This window comes from Rhinatrema bivittatum, chromosome 16, assembly GCF_901001135.1.
Source record: "Rhinatrema bivittatum chromosome 16, aRhiBiv1.1, whole genome shotgun sequence".
Taxonomy (NCBI): Eukaryota; Metazoa; Chordata; class Amphibia; order Gymnophiona; family Rhinatrematidae; genus Rhinatrema; species Rhinatrema bivittatum.
The window spans coordinates 27420076-27442404 of NC_042630.1; the positions used below are offsets into that span (position 1 = coordinate 27420076).

Sequence of the window (22329 nt, forward strand, 5' to 3'; positions counted from 1 at the left end):
GATCAGCTTCCACAGAACCGGCACAGATAACCTTTTTAAATTAAATGGTATCTGCCGGGCTCGGTGTTTTGTGTGTAGTATAGACAGGGCCCTCATTAAACTTTAACAAGGGTGGAAGACAAATCCAGTGGCAGAGAAATTTAGCTTGAAAACTGCCTCTGCTTAGGAGGGGAAAATGATCCCTTCCCGGCGCATTAAACTGGAAACGTGTCGCTGGGCAAATGGAAGGCGCGTGGCGGCGATGGGATCCGTGCTGCCCAGCTTGTACCCCACGCTGCCGTGCAGGCTTTTCACCTTCCTATGGATCGCTGAAGGAGAGGTTCGTGGTTTTTGCTGGGTTCCCTTTCTTTAAAGAGTTTGTTAATTTGTGGAATTTCATCAGTAACCTTTTCAGAGCACAGACCCCTCCCCCCGTTGCAATTCAGATGCACATTTAGCGAACAACAGAGTCGCTTCGGGTTTTGGGATCTGGGTAGGTTCCTCTTTGTGCCCTGTGTGAAAGGGCTCTTGGACCAGATTCGGAGAAGCCCGAAGGCAGGTTTTGGCTTGGCCCGGGATGCTCTGCTGATGGGACGTCTTCCATCTGTCTGCCCACGAAAAAGCTGCCTTTTCCTGCCCGGCGACTGCTGCTTTCTGTAACCAGCTGCCATCAAAACAGCATGGAAGGCATCTTATTCCATAAGAGATGTCTCTTGCAGGGCAGGCCCTTTTCCTGTGACTTGCTGGTTCTGAATATTGGGTATTGCTGGCACCTCTCTTTCCCAGAGCATGCGGGTGAGGTGGCTGGCGCTGGGTAATGCTCTGTCGGGGGACAGTCTCTCATGAACCGGAGGATTTCTGCAAACCTGACACAGGCAGATGGCAAGAACCCAATTTTGGCTGGACCTGAGCAAGCCCGAATGTTTTGGAGAGAGCGTGGGATGTGATGCAGGGTTGTATGTCCGGGTGTCTACACGCGTTGTGGTGCAGGGCAGGAACCTCGTGGTTAGGCTGGAGCGGGCGGATAATCTGCCCACGTGCACCGATGCCGCGGAGGGGGCACCTGCGTTAACCCCATGAGTGAGGCTCAGACGCAGGCCTGCGGGCAGAAGTAAATGTATTCACTCCTGGAAGAGAGAGAGCTGAGAGCGGATACGAGAGAAGTTTATAAAATCCTAAATGGGGTGGAACAGGTAAAGAGTAAATGGTTATTTACCCTTTCAGATAGCACCGAGGACTAAGGGACACTCCATGAAATTAACAACCAGCAGATTTTAAAGCAAGTTGTAGGAATTACTTTTCCACTCGGCGCACAATCAAGCTGTGGAATCTGTGGCCAGAGGACATGGTCGAGGCGACGAGCGTGGCGGGGTTTAAAAAGAGGTTTGGATAAGTTCCTGGAGGAAAAGTCCATAGCACCTTATTAGCCAGGTAGACCATGGAAAAAGCTATTGCTCTCCCAGGGAGTGAATATTGGGAATTACATCCTACTTTAAGGGATCTGCCAAGTACTTGCAACCTGGACTGGCCACTGTCATGATACTGACCCTGATGGACCTTGGTCTGAACATGGCATTTCTTATGATTGCACGCAGGCAAATCTGAGACAGATTAAGAACATAAGAAAATAAGAAGCTGCCATACTGGGTCAGACCGAGGGTCCATCAAGCCCAGCATCCTGTTTCCAGACTACAAGTACCTGGCAAGTACTCAAACATTAGATTCCATGCTACTAATGCCGTTAATAAGCAGTGGCTATTCCCTAAATCAACTTGACTAAGAGCAGTTTATGGACTTCTCATCCAGGAACTTGTCCAAACCTTTTTTAAACCCAGTAAAACTGCCTTAACCACATCCTCTGGCAACAAATTCCAGAGCTTAATTATGTGTTGAGTGAAAAATAATCTTCTCCGATTTGTTTTAAACATGCTACTTGCTAACTTCATGGAGTGCCCCTACTCCTTGTATTATCTGAAAGAGTAAATAACCGATTCACATTTAACCGTTCTAGACTTCTCATGATTTTGGAGATTTCTATCCTGTCACCCCCTCAGCCGTCTCTTCTCCAAGCTGAAAAGTCCTAAGCTCTTTAGTCTTTCCTCATAGGGGAGCTGTTCCATCCCCTTTATCATTTTGGTTGCCCTTCTCTGTACCTTCTCCATCGCAACCAGAATTGTACACAGTATTCAAGGTGCGGTCTCACCATGGAGCGATACAGAGGCATTATGACATTTTCCATTTTATTCACCATTCCCTTCCTAATAATTCCTAACATTGTTTGCTTTGTTTCACCACCACAGCACACTGAGCCGATTTTAATGATTTGACCCACTATGACCCCTAGATCTTTTTTTCTAGGTGGTAACTTCTACCATTAAACCTAACATCGTGTAACTACAGCAAGGGTTATGTTTCTCTATAAGCAACACCTTGCACTTGTCCACATTAAATTTCATCTGCCATTTGGATGCCCAATCTTCCAGTCTTGCAAGTCCTCCTGCAATTTATCACAATCCATGTGTGATTTTTTTTTTTAACTCTTTATTTTCAGAATTTTTCACATTTGCAAGTCAAAAAAAATGACATTTTAGAATATAATGGATGCAATAAAATAAACTATAATACATAAAGAAAGGAAATGTAATATCCAATTTAAGACCACATAGCGGGGACCTTTTCTACATAAAACATATAAACAAAGAAAAAGCTCTATAATAACTATTGAAACTCACAATATAATTTAGCACAGAGGATATGCAACGTTATGAGGGAGCAGGCGAGGGTCTCTCTCAGTTCTGAGGAAACTCTTCCAACTGCTCAGGATCAAAGAAAAGATATTTATTAACACCCATTTTAAGAACACGCTTACAGGGAAATTGTAGAAGAAAAGAAGGACCTACGTCAGTCACACGTTGCTTTTTAGTCAGAAAGGCCAGCGTCTCAGTTGGGTCGCCTTAGCGACATCAGGAACTAAAACCAGTTCTTGGCTTACAAAACTATCAAGTTCCAAAGCAAATACAAGCAAAGTGGCAGTAGCCTAAATTTCTATCTGAGATGCTTATAACAAAGCATTAGATTTGAAAAAAAGGGTGCCTGGTAGAGGATAACCCTTGGTAACCGGAGTAATAGAATCCTGAGAAATTTTGAGAACCTCTCCATAAAATGTCCTAAGCAATTCAACTGGAGAACTGCTTGTAGACTTGGGAAAATTAAGTATTCTCAGGTTTAATTTCCTAGAATTATTCTCAAGAGCCTCTAATCAGCATTGCAGATATTCTTGACCTTTAATCAGGGTTAGATCACATTTCTCCAGAGGTTACTGTGGTTTTTCTAAGGGAGAAATATGTTCAGTATTACTCTTAATCACTTGAGCATGACCAACAACCTGATTCTGAACTTGCCCAGCAAACGGGCCGATACAGTAAAAATCGCGGGAGAGCGGGCGAGCGCCTGCGGCTGGCAGCGAGTTTGACGCCGACGCTCAATTTTGCCGGCGTCGGTTCTCAAACCTGCTGATAGCCACGGGTTCGGAAACCGGACGCCGGAAAAATTGAGCGTCCGGTTTTCAACCCGTGAGCCGCGGGCCCATTTTTAATTTTTAACTATTTTTAACTTTTGGCACCTCCGACTTAATATCGCCATGATATTAAGTTAGAGGGTGTACAGAAAAGCAGTTTTTACTGCTTTTCTGTGCACTTTCCCAGTGCCGAGAGAAATTAGCGCCTACCTTTTGGGTAGGCGCTAATTTCTGAAAGTAAAATGTGCGGCTTGGCTGCACATCTTACTTTCTGAATCGCGCGGGGATAACTAATAGGGCCATCAGCATGCATTTGCATGTTGCGGGCGCTATTAGTTTCGGGGGGGGGGGGGGGGGGGTTGGACGCGCGTATTCGGCGCGCTATTACCCCTTACTGAATAAGGGGTTAAGCTAGTGTGTCGAAAACGCACATCCAAACGCGGGTTAACAGTGCGCTCCACCGGACGATCCGCTAGTGATTTAACTACTCCAAATAATTTTGAACAATTTGATCAGCTCCCTCATCGTTTCTCTTTCCAGATAATTTAAAAAATATATTAAAAAGGCACTGGCCCAAGTAAGTACCTGAGGCGCTCCACTGTTTACCTCTCTCCACTGTGAAAACTGACCTTTTAATCTTTCTCTCTTCCTGCCTTTTAACCAGTTTGTAATCCACGAAAGGACATCGCCTCCTATCCCATGACTTTTTAGTTTTCTTAGAAGCCTCTCATGAGGGACTTTGTCAAACGCCTTCTGAAAATCCAAATACACCATATCTACCGGTTCCCCTTTATCCGCATGTTTATTAACCCCTTCAAAAAAATGTAGATTTGTGAGGCAAGACTTGCCTTGGGTAAATCCATGTTGGCTGTGTCTCATTACATTATATCTATATGCTCTGTGATTTTATTCTTTAGAATAGTTTCCACGATTTTTCCCGGACTGAAGTCAGGCTCACTGGTCTATAGTTTCCCGGAGCATCCCTGGAGCCCTTTTTAAATATTGGGGTTACATTGGCCGCCCTCCAGTCTTCAGGTACAATGGATGATTTTAATGAGAGGTTACAAAAAAATTACTAGTAATAGATTTGAAATGTTAATTTTGTAATTCTTTCAGAACCCTGGGGTGTATACCATTGGGTCCAGGCAATTTGCTATTTGTCAGTCTGGCCTACTACATTTTCCAGGTTCACTGTGATTTTGGTTCACTTCGTCTGAATCATCACCCTTGAAAACTGTCTCTGAAGCACAAAAAAACATGTAGTCTTTCCGCAATGGCCTTATCTTCCCTGAGTGCCCTTTTAACCCCTTGATGATATAACAGGGCAAAGTTGAGCTGTGCAAATATATTGCGAAAGTGTTGGCAGACTAGAGATGTGCTTGTGAGAGGTGGGGGAGGGGCTGGTGTTGTGTGTGTGTGTGTGTGTTAAGAGCCTCTCTGGATTACAGGAGCCCAGCAGTGAGGGTTTGGCCATTACAGAGGATCACCCAGGCAGAGTGTTTGACTTTACAGTAGTGTTGTGTAATCTCCACAGGGCTGCGGCTGTTGTGGAATTAATCAGACACAAATCGGGGGGAGGAGGGTGGGTTGAGGAATCCGATAAGATCTGTCTGCAGCAGAACTATTGATTGTCCTCCCGGTACTGGAATGTGTAGCAAGGAGGTAGGATTGAAGAGCAGATAAATTGAAAATTGTGTCTCTCCCCCCTGCCACACACACACACACTCTCTCTCTCTCACACACACTTGAATTCCTATCCAAGAAGCATATCTCTAACCAGCATGCAGCCACGTCTAGGGTGCTCTGTTCTCTCCCCATCTCCCACTGATTTAACAGCTGGACCTGTCATTGGAGAGAGGTTGGGGTGGGGGAGGCTGGAGTTAGCCGCTTTTACGATCAGTTTGTGTGAAGATTTTTTTTGGATTATTCTTTTTCTCTGCCCGTAATTACCAGCTTCCTGTGCCTGGGCCTCTCGTTCCAGTCAGTGCCCTCTGTTGCATAGCACCAGCAGCCACGCTGACCCCAGCGCTGACCTTCTGGCAAATGGGCAAGACACACACACACACACACACACACTTTCACTCTGTTGTGGCTATGGTGATGGTAGGGTGGGGGAGGGGGGGAGCTGGAGGGCTGTGTTGTGCTGGAACCCCCTTCTCTCCCTCCACATCGTGCTCTGCCTTCCTCCCCTGTACCATTCGGCTTTATTGCCTTTTCCCAGGAAAGAGAGAAGGCGGATTTACTAAGAAAGACTTGAACTGCGGTTTATATGTAGGGGGTTGGGGACATAAAACTAGGAACTGAACAGTGCAAAACTGTATAGGTAGCAAAACACTGTGAGCACTGATTTTAATTCCGTAGGGAGGATACCCAGCCATAAGGTAAATCTGGCACATAAAGTACAATATTTTTAGTGCTGCCCCCACCTTTAGTTTATGTGAAGGCCTCTCAGCAGCAAAGCAATAAATAAATCATAAACCCCAGCCCTGAGAAAAAGGACCAAATATCACCTAGTGATGACCTCATGGATCTGTGACATCATCATCCATGAGAGCCTGTGTGTTGTGGGCTGATGACATCACTTCCTGCTTTACGTGATTTCACCAGGGCGCAAGCAGGCCAATTCTCGGTGATATTTAGGCACGGATCTCTAAATGCGCGATTCCATTCTTCGACCCGCGCTTGTTTTCCTGGGAATCCGGCAGAGCTGCGCTTCCCTCCCCTCCCCTGTGGCCCTTGCTCCAACACGCGTGTGCGCCCCTCTACAGATCTAGCACACAGAGCACAGCCTGGGATGTAGGCCACTTGTGTGTGCGTGCTTTCTCCTTCCCTCCTCCACCTTTTAAAGGGTTGGAGAGGTTTTCGGTTGGGGGGGGGGGGGGTGTTGGAAGATGAATGTGCTCCTGCCTGGGTTAGCCGGGAGGCGAAAGCCCCCTGGGCCGAGCGCGGCTCAGTAATGAGACGCAGGCAGCCCAGGCTGGGTCAGGAGGCAGAGCCTCATTAAAGAGACGGAGCACTCCCCAAGCGCTGGCAAAATTGTTAGTTTTAAATGGTTTGATTTATGGGCTGAGAGGTGAGAGATGCTGGTGCCATTTCCAGGACTATCCAGGTGGGATTTGGGGGAAGGAGGATTGGTTTTGATTTAAACAATACAAGGTTTCCTGAACAGGCTTGTGTGCTGTATTTGTCCGTGTGTGTCTCTCTCTCTCTCTCTCTGCCAGTCTCTTTCTCAGCTCCCCTGCTCTCTATCAGTATCCTATGGCTTCCTCTGGAGCACTGACCGTTCCTTTGCTCACGTCCAGCCTGGGCTCACCGTGGGTTACCCTGGACCAAGAGACTTCAATTATCCAGAGATGTTCTGGTCCATGAGCTGCTGCTGCTGCTGCTTTTCTTACGCTGGTTCACCGAGCGGGAACGGAGATTCCTGATCCCAAGGGACCTGTGTGGTCCTGGAAGCTCATGTGATGGAAACCACACAAATATTTGACGGCTGCAAAAAAAAAAAAAAAGACAGGAAGGTGAAATTTTTCCATAGAAAGGGAAAGCAAAGGGCATCGGGTCATGATATGAAAATGCAGGGAGGACGGTACAAAGGAGAAGATGAGGAAGTCCTTCTCTAGCGAGAGAGTGATGGGCGCCTGGAAGAGCCACTGGCAGATGCAGCAAGAATAATCCAAACCCGCTCAGGACTGACACAGACCACGGGGGTATTAGGGCAGCTTGTGGGGGTGAGTAACAGCTAGAAGAGATGGGGTGGGGGTGGGGGGGGCTTGATTTTGCTTTAGTCTTATGGAATTTTAGAAAATCAGAAGGGGAGTGGGGGGGTTCCCAAGATTGCTCTGAGGAGAGAGACTATCTGAGAAGCCCTGTGAGATTGCCGGGAAATATTATCTTTTATTTGATTTATGGGCAAATGGCAGAGGTTTCACAAGGGGGAGGTCCCCAGCTCCCCCCCCGGGACTGTTCACCCTCAGCACGTTTCAGTTCCAGGGCTTGTGACAGCCTTACCCCCCAACATGCTGGGGACACCCCTTACTGGTTTGAGTGGGAGCAGCTGAACGTGAACCCCTGCGCTTGATCTGCTTTACAGCCTCCTGCTTCCCCCCCGAGCTGGGCTTTGAGCAAAGCTTGCTCTCATTTTCCAGGGAAGGAATGATGCAGACGGAGGCGGGGGACTCTTCTCCCAGATCTTGCGGGAGGATTTTGGTCTCTGGAGGAGCAGAACATATGATTTGGCCATACTAGGTCAGACCAAAGGTCCATCAAGCCCAGCATCCTGTTTCCAATCCAGGTCTCAAGTACCTGGCAGGATCCCAGGGGGTAGATAGATCCCAAGCTGCTTATCCCAAGAATAAGCAGTGGATTTCTGCAACTCCCCCTTAATAATTGTTAATGGACTTTACCTCCAGGAACTTGTCCAAACTTTTTTTTAAACGCAGCTACATTAACAGTTTTCACCACATCCTCTGGCATCAAATTCCAGAACTTAATTATGCATTGAGTCAAAAAATATTTTCTCTTATTAGTTTTAAATGTATTACCCAGTAACTTCATTGTGTCCCCCCTGGTCTTTGTACTTCTCGAAAGAGTAAACAACTGATTAACGTTTTACTCGTTCTATTCCACTCATTATTTTATAGACCTCTCTCATATCTCCCCTCGGCCATCTCTTCTCCAAGCTGAAGAGTCCTAACCTTTTTAGCCTTTCCTCATAGGGGATTTGTTTCATTCCTTGTATCATTTTGGTCGCCCTTCTCTGTACCTTTTCTGATTCTGATATATCTTTTTTTTTGAGATGTGACCAGAACCTCATACAATACTTAAGATGAGGTCGCACCATGGAGAAATACAGATGCATCATATTTTCTGTTTTATTCTCCATTCCTTTCCTAATGATCCCTAGCATTCTATTTGCTTTCTTGGCTGCTGCTGCACACTGAGAAGAAGCTTTCAACTTATTTTCAGTGATGACACCCTTTTTGGGTTACTCTTCCCTAAGCGCATCACTTTGCACTTGTCCACATTAAATCTCATTTGCCATTTGCATGCACAGTCTCCCAGTTTTGCAATATCCTCTTGCGATTTAATCACTTTGAATAATTTTTTGTCATTGGCAAATGTTGATCACCTCACTTGTTGTTCCCATTTCCAGGTCATTTATAAATATATTAAAAAGCAGTGGTCCCAGAACAGATCCCTGGGGCGCTCCACTATTCACCTTTTTCCATTGGGAAAAATTACCATTTAGCCCTACTCTCTGTTTTTTATCTTTTATCCTGCTGGTGACCCACAGCAGGACACTGCCCCCTATCCCATGACTTTTTAATTTCTTAAGAAGGCTCTCATGAGGGACTTTGTTAAATGCTTTCTGGAAATCCAGATACACTATATCAACTGGCTCACCTTTATGCACGTTTATTTACGCCCTCAAAAAAATGAAGCAAGTTTGTGAGGCAAGACTTCCCTTGGCTAAATCCATGTTGGCTTTGTCCCATTAAACTATGCTTATCTATATGTTTAGCAATTTTGTTCTTTGATAGCTTCTACCATTTTGCCTGGTATAGACTCATTGGTCTGTAATTTTCTGGATCATCTCTTGATCCCTTTTTAAAAATTGGTGTTACATTGGCAACCCTCCAGTCTTCAGGTACCATAGAATATGATATTGATAATTTACAAATTTCCAAGAGGTTTGTAATTTCATTTCTAGGTTCTTTCAGGACTCTGGGATGTATGGCATCTGGTCCAGGTGATTTGCTAATCTTTCGTTTGTCAATTTGCCCTACTACATCTTCCAAGTTCAAAGAGATGTGTTTCAGTTCCTCTGAATCATCACCTTTGAATTTAATTGGCTTTTTACCTCTAATGTATCTGAAAAAGTTTTAATTATGAGTTTTTGCTTTCACGGCAAACTTCTTTTCAAATTCTCTCATTGCCTTCCTTATCAATGCTTTGCATTTGATTTGCCAGTGTTATGCTGTTTCCTGTTTTTTGTTTTTTTTTTTGTTTTGTTTTTTTTTTCATTTGATTCCTTTTCCATTTCTTGAAAGATGTTCTTTTAGATATTATAGCCTCTCTCACCTAACCTTTCAACCATTCCAGTAGTCGTTTAGCCTTCTTTCCACCTTTTCTAATTCATGGAATACATCTGGTATGGGCTTCCAAGATGGTATTTTTAAGTAATGTCCATGCCTGAGCTAAATTCTTAACATTTGCAGCTGCTCCTTTCAGTTTTTTCCTAACCTTTTTCCTCATTTTATCATAGTCGCCTTTTTGAAAGTTAAATGCCATTGGAATAGAGAGAGAGAGGCTGGATGCTCTGCAGAGCTGGGTATATGACTGTTCTTGCTGAAGAGAACTCTTGGAAAAAAACGGGGTAGATACCAGCAGCAGAGCTGGAGACCCCCCCCCCCGCAAGAGGTAATCTTTCAGCAAGATCTTCCTTAATCAAGCCAGCAGAGGTAACCTTAGATAGTTACTCTTGCTCTTTCTTCTCTTAAAAAAAAAATCCTCAGCGTCACTGGTTACTCATACATTGGACGTTCACTATTCTCTTAAACCTTCATCCTAGGATGTAATTTTATATGAGGATAGGATAATGAAGATAGAATGGCTTTCTACATAATTAACATTTGTGCACATGACTCTGATCCAAGATGAAAATGATGTACATCATAGTCTTGAATGACTGTTAATTCAAACAGATCTCTAAATATTTGAACTTTCTGAATGTCCTCTTATTTCTCCTTAGAAATTTCTAATTACATATTTCATAGAAGTCTTAAACATTTCGGATGGGGCTATTCTACCAAGAAGTAGAATTTTCTTTTTACCTAGTTAAAAAAAACAAAAAACAAAATCAGCACACGGTTCGGATTTAACCAGCTTTCTAGAAAAATCCAGTGAAGGAGTCAGTAGAGCCACATTGCTTGCGATCGTGTTTCTCCAAGACAGGGTTAATAATCAGAAATTGTATTTTTGTAATGGTGAACTTATTTAAAATGATGGATTTTTTTTTTCCAATCTCTGCTGGGAATCTCTGGAGAGGGGATGGAGAAACCCCTTGCTAAGAGGCATTCAGTGCATCGTGGAGCATGAGATTTCCTCGGAAATGTGTTCTCCTGGGTTCCAGTGTTCGATCCCCACTCAGTTCAGGGTTTCCCTGGATAATTAGTCCCAATGAACCACGGTCTGGGTGGAATTGTTCTAGGTTTGCAGGGCCTTCTCTCTCCTTTGTTTCCTTTCCTTGTTAAGGACCTTGCTTCGAGGTTTTCTGCCCCTTTGCTCATCTCCATTTTTTTCCCCTTTTCTAGTGCTTCATAAATAACCAGCACTGGTATTTAATAAATTATTTCAGTTGTTGTATTTTTTATTTTTTTTTATGCTAGCGCCTGGGTTTAATTTTCTTTAACAAGTTGTTTTTGAGGTTATATTTGAAATGCACGATAAAAAAAAACAACAAAACAAAATCAAAGATAATCAAAGAGGGGAGCAGAGAGTGTCCGGCTGCATCAGACTTCCAAGAATGCATTGGAGTAACCTACGTGGAGCAGCACTGGGGCCTAACTTAGGATCCTCTGTTTATCGCATGCTGCTTTTTTTTTTAATTCCCTTATTATTTATTTGTCTCCATTACCACTTCTGGGGTGGGGTGTTACAGGCATCAGCCAGGACAGAGATGGTATTGTAAATTGGATAATCCTGAGCCGCCTTTATTTATTTCTTTGTTGGGTTTTATGTGCCATCATTCGGTAGAGCCATCATAACGGTTTACAAAGTATACGTTTTTTCTTAACATTTGTGCAAAAGTATAAAAGAGTGAATGTTAAACAGGAATTAAACCTTTCAAGTCCAGAAAGTATTATTAAGTTGGATGACGAGGCTATGTAGGTTCTGGTTGGAGAGAAGTTGTTATGACGTTTATAGATGAAAGTTCAGTTTGTGAATTAGGATGATCAGAAGTATGAAGGTCCGTGTAGAATTTGGGAAACATTAGTGTTTTTTAGGTCTTTTTTTGAATGTTTTTAGGTTGTGCTGGGTTCTTAGATCTTTAGGTAGGGTTAGGGGAGGCAATGGAAAAGGCTCTTTCTCTTGTTGTTGTTAGATGTGCATCTCTGATGGGGGGGGGGGGGATGTTTAAGTAACCTGAGTTATTTGAACCTAACGGATCCTTATTCTCTTGGGCTCACCCCTCTGTGGTAAGGAGGAGGCTCTGTTTGTCCCTCAGTGCTGCCTGATGAGTGCCCTTGAAACCCTTGCTCTCCCCATCTCTCACCCCTGCCTCTTTCTCCTTGCTCAGGTTTCTGCAGGAGGATTATGCTGTCCGAGTGGATATCAATGACTACCTGGACATCTACTGCCCACACTACGAGAGCCGCGTCCCGCCAGAGCGCACAGAGTCCTTCACTCTCTTCATGGTGGACCGAGAGGGCTACGAAGGCTGCTATGAGACCTCTGGAGCCTTCAAACGCTGGGAATGTAATAAACCCTATGCCCCCTTTGGGCCAATCAAGTTTTCGGAGAAGATCCAGCGCTTTACTCCCTTCTCACTGGGGTTCGAGTTCCGGCCGGGGGAGGATTACTACTATATCTGTGAGTACCCCATCTTGCGGGGAAAGTTTCAGGGGGGGAGGGGGCTAGACGCAAGGGCCAGCTTTGTCTTTTCCTTGGGTTTGGTGAGATAAAGTAGACCACTATAACGAGCTGTAAATGGCGGCATATCAAATTTAATTAAACTGAAGGAGGAGTTTTAATAGCAGCCAAATCTTGTGCTTCTCTGTAAACATCCATGAGCCTTGTATTGGGTCAGAAAATGCACTGTTTTCCACCTTCTCCATTTCCCCTGGCTGCATTTTTCTTTTCCGAAATCTTCCCCTTTAAGATCCAGGAGTGGGATGCGGAGTCCGGCCAGAGAGCAGGATGCAGGGCGCAGCGCACTTGCTTCTGCTGGAGGGGACCACCTTTTTATGGGGGGGAACTCAAATCATACTCGTCTTCCCTCCCTGCCGCCTCCCCCCAGTCTACATGGCCTTCAGGGGCATAGTAGTCAAGTCATAATTCCAGTCTGCAACCCTTGTGCTAGTGATGCATCCTCCTTTTGCACTGAGGATGAGTCTCCATAGGCTGGTGCCCAGGAGGGAAGGGTTAGGACCGCCATCATGGTTGGTGATTCTGTCATTAAGAATGTAGATAGGTGGGTGGCTCGTGGATGTGAAGATCACATCATCATTCGCCTGCCTGATGCCAAGGTGGCGGACCTTACAAGCTACCTAGACAGGATTTTAGACAGCGCTGAGAAGGAACTGGTTGTTGTGGCACATGCGAGTACCAAATGACCTAGAAGATGTGGGAGGGAGGTAATGGAAGCCAAATTTAAGATTTTGGGTAGAGATTGAAATCCGGAACCTCAGAAATGCTCCCTGTTGCACAGACGCAGGCAGAGCTTTGGCGTCTCAATGCGTGGGTGAGACAATGGTGCAGGGACGAGGGTTTTAGATTTGTTAGAAACTGGAGAACATTCTGAGGAAGGGGGAACCTGTTCTGAAAGAACAGGTTCCATCTTAACCAGGGTAGAACAAGGCTGTTGGCGCCAGTGTTAAAAAGGGGAGAGAGAGAGTAGCTTCTAACCAAGAACCTGGGGGAACGCTGACAGTCGCTCTGCAGCCAATGGATCCGAGGGTGGTATCTTTGAAAGATACTAACTAAACAGGGAAGTTAGAGAATCCTGGTGAAGAGGTTCCAAGAGTCGCCCAGAGCAGATTGAACTAGGAGACCCCAGAGTATCCTTGTCAACTGCAAGGCAGGTTGTGTCTACACCCTAAAACCATATCTTGAAATATCTGCCTGGGAGAGTTAGAGTGTATAGCACTGAATGATAAGACAGACATAATTGGCATCTCAGAGACCTGGTGGAAGGAGGATAATCAATGGGACAGCGCTATTCCAGGGTACAAATTATATCGCAGTGACAGGGTGAATCAACTTGGTGGGGGCACTATAGGTTAGGGTTGGCTTAGAGTCAAACGGGACAAAGATCCTGCGGGAGATTTAAATGCACTGTGGCATCTGTATGGATAAAAATTCCGTGCGTGAAGGTGGGAGTATTCTACATCTGGCCAGAATGAACAGACAGACGACGAAATGCTAACAGGAATTAGGGAAGCTTAGAAAAATAGCAACGGAATAATGGGACACTCCAGTTACTCCAGTGGTGACTGGGTAAATGTCACATCAGGACAGGTTGTGCGTGTATGTGTGGGGGTAAAGTTTCTAGATGAGATAAAGGACTGCTTGAATGAGCAGCCGGTCCAGGAACAGAAGAGGGGCAGCTGTCTTAGGCCTGATTCTTAGGAGAATGCAGGTTCTGATGCCAGAGGTGTAACAGTAGTGGGGCCATTTGGCAACAGTGATCAAAAGAACCAAATCTGATTTACTAATTGGAGGGAGGGCAATAAGAAAATCTACTGCTCTGACATTTAACTTTCTAAAGGGAGACTTTGATAAAAAGAAGAAAACTCTGCAGAGGTTTTACATCAAACCTCTGGTTAAACAACTCTGGTTAAAAGGTGAGGTGAAAAGGGGGGGCCTATTATAGCCAAAAGGGCTTCTTTCAAAAAAAAAACAAAAAAACGGATCCAAACGAAGAAAATAGGAAAAAGCCTAAGCACTGGCAAGTTAGGTGCACAAAATCGATAAGGCAGGCAAAAAGAGAATTGTTTGAAAAGAAGCCGGCCGTCCAGGCAAAAACAGAATAAAAGCTTTTTCAGATATCGCCGAAGCAGGAAGCCTGTGAGGGAGTCAACTGGACTGATAGATGATCGAGGGGGTAAAAGGGCACTTAGAGAAGACAAGGCCACAGTGGAAAATGGCAAACCGGATAAAAGGCAGGAAACCGAGAGTAGGGCTAAATGAGCAGTTTTTTCTCACTAGAGGAGGGTAAACAGTGGCACGCTCCAGGGGGATCTGTACTGGGACCGGTGCTTCTGAATATATTTATAAATGATCTGGAAAAGAGAAGGAGTGAGACGATCAGATTTGTAGATGAGACAAAAATGTATTCTGAATTATGAAAATACAAGAAAAAGCAGCAGGACCTTGTGAGATTGGGCATCCAAACGGCAGATGAAATTTAATGTGGACAAGTGCAAAGTGATGCACAACAGGGGGGGAAAGTAACCCCTGCTGTAGTTAGACGGTGTTAGATTCCATATTATGAGTCACCACCCAGGAAAGAGATTTGGGCGTCATTACGGACAATACCTTAAAATCCTTGGCTCAGTGGGTGGCGATTTGACAAAAAAACAAACAGAACGTTAGGAATGGAGAATAAAACCGAGAATGTCACAATACCTCTGTATCGCTGCATGGTGCGAGGCCCCCTTTACAGTGCTGTTTGCAGTTCTGGTCGCTGCATCTAAAAAAAAAAAAAAAAAGAGATACAGCTGAACTGGAAAAGATGCAGAGAAGGGCGACCAAAAATGATAAAGGGACTAGAACGGTTCCCCTATGAGGAACCCCAATATTTAAAAAAGGCTCCCTGGGTGATCCGGGTAACTATAGACCAGTGAGCCTGACTTCAGTACTGGGAAAAATAGTGGAAACTATTCTCAAGATCAAAATCGTAGAGCATAAAGAAAGACATGATTTAATGGAACACAGTCAACATGGATTTACCCAAGGCAAGTCTTGCCTAACAAATCTGCTTCATTTCTTTGAAGGGGTTAATAAACATGTGGATAAAGGTGAACCGGTAAATGTAGTGTATTTGGATTTTCAGAAGGCATTTGACAAAGTCCCACATGAGAGGCTTCTACGAAAACTAAAAAGTCATGGGATAGGAGGCGATGTCCTTTTGTGGATTACAAACTGGTTAAAAGGCCTTGGAATTATTAGGAAGGGAATGGTTAATAGAACGGAAAATGTCATAATGCCTCTATATCGCTCCATGGTGAGACCACACCTTGAATACTGTGTACAATTCTGGTCGCCGCATCTCAAAAAAGATATAGTTGCGATGGAAAAAGTACAGAGAAGGGCAACTAAAATTATAAAGAGGATGGAACAGCTCCCCTATGAGGAAAGGCTGAAGAGATTAGGGCTGTTCAGCTTGGAGAAGAGACGGCTGAGGGGGGATATGATAGAGGTCTTTAAGATCATGAGAGGTCTTGAATGAGTAGATGTGACTCGGTTATTTACACTTTCGAATAATAGAAGGACCAGGGGGCATTCCATGAAGTTAGCAAGTAGCACATTTAAGACTAATCGGAGAAAATTATTTTTCACTCAACACACAATAAAGCTCTGGAATTTGTTGCCAGAGGATGTGGTTAGTGTAGCTGGGTTCAAAAAAGGTTTGGATAAGTTCTTGGAGGAGAAGTCCATTAACGGCTATTAATCAAATTTACTTAGGGAATAGCCACTGCTATTAATTGCATCAGTAACATGGGATCTTCTTAGTGTTTGGATAATTGCCAGGTTCTTGTGGCCTGGTTTGGCCTCTGTTGGATACAGGATGCTGGGCTTGATGGACCCTTGGTCTGACCCAGCATGGCAATTTCTTATGTTCTTAAGGCTAAAGAGGTTAAAGCTCTTCACCCTGGAGAAGAGACGGCTGAAGGGGAGGTTTGATAGAGGTCTATTAAAATCATGTGTGGAGTGGATCAGGGAAATACGAATCAGGAAGACATGCCATGAAATTACTAAACAGCACATTTAAAACAAAGTGGAGGAAATACTTTTTCACTAAAAGCACAAGCTCAGGAATTCATTGCCAGAGGATGTGGTAAAGGCAGTGAGCATAGCTGGGTTTAAAAAAAAAGTTTTTTATAAGTTCCTGGAGGGAAAGTCCATAAATGGTTATTAATCAGATAGACTTCAGGAAAGCCACTGTTTATTCCTGAACATAAGTACCATGGAATCTATTATTTGGGATCCTGTCGGGTACTTGTGACCTGGATTGGTCACAGCTGTAAACAGGACACTAGGCTTGACAGACTGCCAGTAAGGCAGTTTCTTATGTTATGTAATATGGGGCCTGGGGGGGAAGGGGTGAGTGCTCCCCAGCCAGCCAGCAAAACCATTCCAGCTGTTTCCACTCCATTAGTAGCTGTCCTGCCCAAACCTCTGTGCTGTTGAACCACTACCCATGGTCCAATGGGGCTCAGAGTGACTGACGTCTGTACTCCTAACTCCATATGTTGAACTGAGAGCAGCATAGAGGTGAGGCCAGGGTCACCTTGGAGGGAGTTGGGAGCAGTTTTGCTAATTAGGAGGTAGGTAAGCTGGGCAGGAAGAGGTGGGTGTGATACATGCCCCAGGGGTTCAGTTCATTCTCCACATCTCCTGTCTGGGGCCCAGTTTGTTCTGCTCTGCCTGCACTAGCAGCACTAGCTCTTAGTCGGATTTTTTTATTTTTCCACCTGGTACCATCTCCAAATTACCACCGGTTTCCCTCCCACCCCTCTGAGGCAGTAGGATGTGAGCTTTTTGGCCTTGATAGGGGCCTTGGAGAGGTCTTGCTCACTCTTCGTGTCACAGTGCCGTGGCTCCATGGTCAGCCATTGTCCACGGTTGGATACATCGCTCTCTGACCCTCGCTTGCACGGGCATCAGATACAGGCCGATACAAAAAGAAGCACGGGAGAGCCGGCGAGCGCCCGCTCCCCCGACGCGCGCACAGGCCAGTGTCCTCGGCGCACGATTCGGTATTGGCCCGCATGCAAATGAGGGCCCGCGGTAAAAGGAGGCACTAGGGACACTAGCGCCTCCTTTTCGACAGGAGCGGCGGTTGTCGGCGGGTTTGACAGCCGACGCTCAATTTTACCGCTGTCGGTTCTCGAACCCTCTGACAGCCACGGGTTCGGAAAAAGGATGCCGGCAAAATTGAGCATCCATCTTCCAATCCGCGAGCAGATTTTTAATTTTTTTTTAATTTTTTGAGCCTCCGACTTAATATCGCCATGATATTAAGTCGGAGGGTGTACAGAAAAGCAGTTTTTTCTGCTTTTCTGTACACTTTCCCGGTGCCGGCCGAAATTAAAATGTGCGGCTTCGCTGCACGTTTTGCTTTCTGTATCGCGCGGGAATGACTAATAGGGCCATCAACATGCATTTGCATGTTGCGGGCGCTATTAGTCTCGGGGGGGGGTTGGCCCCGCGTTTTCGACGCGCTATTACCCCTTACTGTATAAGGGATAAAAATAGCGCTTTGAAAACACATGGCCAAACGCGGGCTAACAGTGAGCTCGGCCAGAGCGCACTTTATTGTATCAGCCCGATAGAAAGGGAAGTGCGTCTATAACTAGACTGTGCTGAGACCTGTCAGCTCAGTGCACAAGTGCATCAGCTAGCCTAGTGGCCAGGGTATTCTCTCTCCCCTGGAATTTGGGGGTGAGGTGACAGATCGGGGATAGAGGTGCGTCACTGGCATTCGGAAGGTGAGGCAGCTCTGGAGAGTCCTTAATAAGCTCTGAGCCTGTAACAGTGCATAGGTGGGAGGAAAAGCCTTTCTGTGTGTGACTTTTTTCTGGAGAGGGGGGGCAGACCTGTGTATGTATGGCCCTGACAGGGGAGGGGTCTCTGGTGAGGGATGGTGGTCCCATTTCACACTGTATTTTGTCTGGTGGTGGTGGTGGTGGGATGGCAGGTTACTTCTCAGCACTAAACTCTGTGTTTACAGTTTTTTCATCGCCAGCTCTTTTGCAGGGAACTCATTATCGTGTGCTCCATCATATTTAATTACAGATGGGGGAATGTATGGGGGAGGGGGGTTACTGGGCTCTTGGGGTGAGGGAGAGACTGTGTATGGGGGCATGGAGCTCTGAGTCCCCACAGGTACCCAGTACCTGTGCCCTGTACCCTCTTATTGCATGGGCCTGGCTTCTTCACCATCGCTCCGACCCTCCGTCATTCTCTCTCATGCTAACATCTCGTGGATTAGCATGTAGGCAAAGGGCATTAGACCATAGTTAATCTTTGCTCAGACTACAGCCTGCCCCTGCTTCAAGTCTGACCAGTGCTCGGGGGCCACTGATAGCCAAAGGTGGCAGACAGTGGCGATTTACAGGAGCTCCCTTTTAAAAGACACGGGGGGAGCAGACATGACAAGGGTCCTGACTCTTGGGCTGAGATGGGAAGGTGTAGCTTCTGAGCCTGCTTGCTGACTGAGTCTGACCGGTACTTTGCCGGCGCACACTAAACGTTTCCTCCTTGGGACAGTGGAGTAGGTGTGCAGGCTCTCGTCACTGTGAAATAAATCTACGCTGCTGGGCGACTCCGTTTTACAGAGAGGGCTTCTCTTGTTCCTGTACCAGAGACCTTGTTTACCTTGGAAACCCTTCATCCTCTGAGCAGAACAAAGTGTGTGTGTGTGTTGGTTTTTTTTTCCCCTGCTTCATGGAGGAATGCAGCTGGCTGGTTGGTGATGTCGTCATCCATTGGCGGTGACGGGAGCTCACACTTTGCAAGGCTCCCCAGGGTTGGTGTTGGCTGGGATGGGATCCTGCCCTAGTGCTTTTGGAGTCCCTCCGGGTTGCTTGCCAGGGGTGTGGTAGTGTTTTGCTAGAGCCTGCTGGCATCACAGTCTGCTTTAGCACCACCAACCTATCTGCTCAGACAGCTGAAGGACGACAAGGGAAGGGGGAGGCAGGTTTGGGGTAAAATGAGGATTATTATTTATATTCTAACTTTCAGGCACTTCAAAGCTGATTATGTTAAGATACTGGAGGTATTTCCCGTATCCCAGGGGGCTGACAATCTGAGTTTGTGCCTCAGGCGACGGAGGATGAAGTGACTTGCCCAACGTGGCAAGGAATGGCGGCGGGATTTGAACGCTGGTTGCCCTGGTTCATAGCCCTGCTGCTCTAACCACAAGGCTACTCCTTAAAATTCTTTATTTCTTAAAAAAAAAAAAAAAGAGAGAAAAGGTTTTGGTCATCAGGGAAGCAGAACTGGGCAGTGACACAGAAACAGATGAAACCGGCCCACCCCCCTTTCCAGGAGAACTGCAAAGGAGCAAAGCCCTCCTTGGTCCACTTTCTTCCATAAGAAAATATGAAATGCCAAACCCGGTCAGCCCAGAGGCCCATTAAGCCTCGTAACCTGTCGCTGACAGTGGCCAGTCTGTATCACAAGGGCTGGCAAGACCCCAAAGAATAAATCCCATCCTTGCTCATAAGCAGTGACTCTCCCAAGTCCACATGACTTTAAACCCAGCTGTGTAAACTGCTTCCACCATATCCTCTGGCAGCAAAGTCCACAGTCCCCACTCCCACCGACACACACACACTCACACACTTTTTACAGGAAACAAATTCACTCCTGCGGTCGTGCAGGCCACTTTGGGGGACATCGGGGAAAAATCCTCAGCGTGTCTGCCCGTCAGCCCCAAAAGTCTTCAAGGCGCACTTAATCCAGACTCCGTAATTAGCAAAGGGGAAGGGTGAGGAAGAGGTTCGGAACGCTAGGGGCTGGTTTCTCTCCCGCTGCTTGCCTCTCTGTTTCTCTCCTGGCTCCTTTAGGGGCCACCCTGGTAATGCATTTCCCAGCTGAGGGGGGAGATGGTCTGAGGGTGTCCGGGTCCCTTCCTGAGGTTTGCTGCTTGCTAAGTGGTCCTCGGGAGAGTCCAGGTGTTTCCTGCCTGGCTGCCCTTATCCCCAGGATGGATGCCTCGAGGAAGTTTCTCGGTGGGCCCTTGAGAAAGTGAAACCGTAAATCACGTTTGAAGGGCTCTTCTTGTAGCAGAGACTCAGGCACCAACTGGTTAAAGCCCAGGACAGGCAGCCCCAGTCCCTCTTGGTGGTCTCTTGACTTCCTTTAGGATTTTGCTGGGGGGGGGGGGGGGCTTTTCCTCCCTCGCTCCAACCGGGGTTAAAGAAACACGACGGAGCGCACAGAGGGAAATATCTTCTGTAGCCTGCCGTGGGGGCCTCCATGGAACTGTGCTGTCAGTCCAGCCGTGCAAGCTTGGCCCCCTTCTCCCTTCTCTACAATGAAGGAAGGAAAGGCAGGCATTCCCTGTCAGGATGCCATCATATGGTACTAATCTAGCGCCTGTAACGTGAGGACCACGCGGGATCAAGTTCTGTCAGAGCAAACGCAAGCTTTGTATAGTTTCATCTAGCCGGGGAGAGCTGGAGTGTGGGCATTTAGGTGGTTCTGGGGGTGCCAGTGTGCAGGGGATTTGTGTCTCCAGGGCTAATCTGGGGATGCTAGGGTTTTATGGGTGATCGGTAGGCACAGGATCTGGCTGTCTGGGGGGGTATTGGAGCTGAATATCTCTGGGGTGATCTGGATGTGCAGGGGCGGGCATCTTATGGGATGATCTGGGGCCGTTAGAGCTGTCTGTGCTGTATTCATGCTTGACATGTATCAGTGTGACTCCTGCTCGGGGCTCTGATGGAGATCTGCTCTTTAGCTGTCTGTGCTGTTTTCATGCTTTACATGTATCAGTATAAGCCTGCATGGGGCTCTGATGGAGATCTGCTTTTTAGCTGTCTGTGCTGTATTCATGCTTTGCATGCATCAGTGAGACACTGCATGAGACTCTGATGACCTGCTCTTCAGCTGCCTGTGCTGTATTCATGCTTTACATGTATCAGTATGAGCCTGCATGGGGCTCTGATGGAGATCTGTCCTTCAGCTGCCTGTGCTGTATTCATGCTTTACATGTATCAGTATGAGCCTGCATGGGACTCTGATGGAGATCTGTCCTTCAGCTGCCTGTGCTGTATTCATGCTTTACATGTATCAGTATGAGCCTGCATGGGACTCTGATGGAGATCTGCTCTTCAGCTGTCTGTGCTGTATTCATGCTTTGCATGCATCAGTGTGACGCCTGCTCCGGGCACTCATGGGGATCTGCTCTTCAGCTGTTCGTGCTGTATTCATGCTTTACATGTATCAGTGTGATTCCTGTGTGAGGATTAGCACAATGCTCCTCTTCCTGCCATCCAGTCTGTTTCCAGTTCTCAGAGCTGCTCAGTAGGAGGACATTTCAAAATCATTAGCTGCTAATTACTCCTCAGGAATGAGATAAAATTCCAGAGCAAAAGAGGATCTTAAGGGCTTTGTATTTTCTAAGCGTTTGTTTGCTAGCTCTGTTCTGGTTCTCTCCCTTGATGTCTGCATGACTCTCTCTCTCTCTCTCTCTCTCCTTGATTACCCTCTGTGAGAGTTTAGAAACCTTCGCCTTTTCTCTTACGCATCTGCGTTGATAACGCTGGGTCGAACGCGGCCCTTCTTGTTGTTCTGCGGCTTGCCCAGGTTGATGTCGGTCTAGTCAGGCTGCTCCTGTTTTCATAGGCACACAGAGAAACATTTATTTATTTATTTATTTATTTTTTAGATTTTTATATACCGGTGTTCCTGTATTAAAATACAGATCACATCGGTTTACATTGAAACATAAAAATTACGCCAAGAGGCGGTACATATATATTTAGGAGCTGTTTTCGCTGCTGGGCACTTTGAAACAATTTTGGTTTGGAGATAGGGATGGGATTTGGGGCTGAGGGCCTGGGGCTCTCTGCCCCTTTCCTCCCTCTGTTCTTGTTTAATTGGGTTGCAGGAGGGGGATCTCTTGGTTGAAGCTTTCCACCTTGCCGTGCTGAATGCCTGAGGTCGTGTGTCGTATATTCAAATCCAGTTTAAAAGCTCAACCTTTTTTTTGAAGCTCCTTTGGAATCCTAAGCGCGCCTCACACGCTCGTTTGTCATGTATGTTTGTCTTGACTAGACTGTAAGCTCTCTGGAGAAGGGACTGTGTCTTATGTGTGTCAATACAGTTGTTGACACACATACTGGTAGCGCCTTACTAAACACAAGTTGGATACCCTG

General features: G+C 46.2%; 1 protein-coding gene across 2 annotated transcripts in view; it reads left to right on the top strand.

The window, feature by feature from the left end:
• The window catches only part of EFNA4 (ephrin A4), a 52888-nt gene that overhangs the window by 21845 nt on the left and 8714 nt on the right, over nucleotides 1–22329 (top strand). For both annotated transcript variants that reach the window (XM_029580757.1, XM_029580756.1), the window contains exon 2: nucleotides 11796–12088. In XM_029580757.1, the coding sequence (XP_029436617.1) occupies nucleotides 11796–12088 (293 nt within the window). The remainder of the gene's footprint in view (nucleotides 1–11795; nucleotides 12089–22329) is intronic.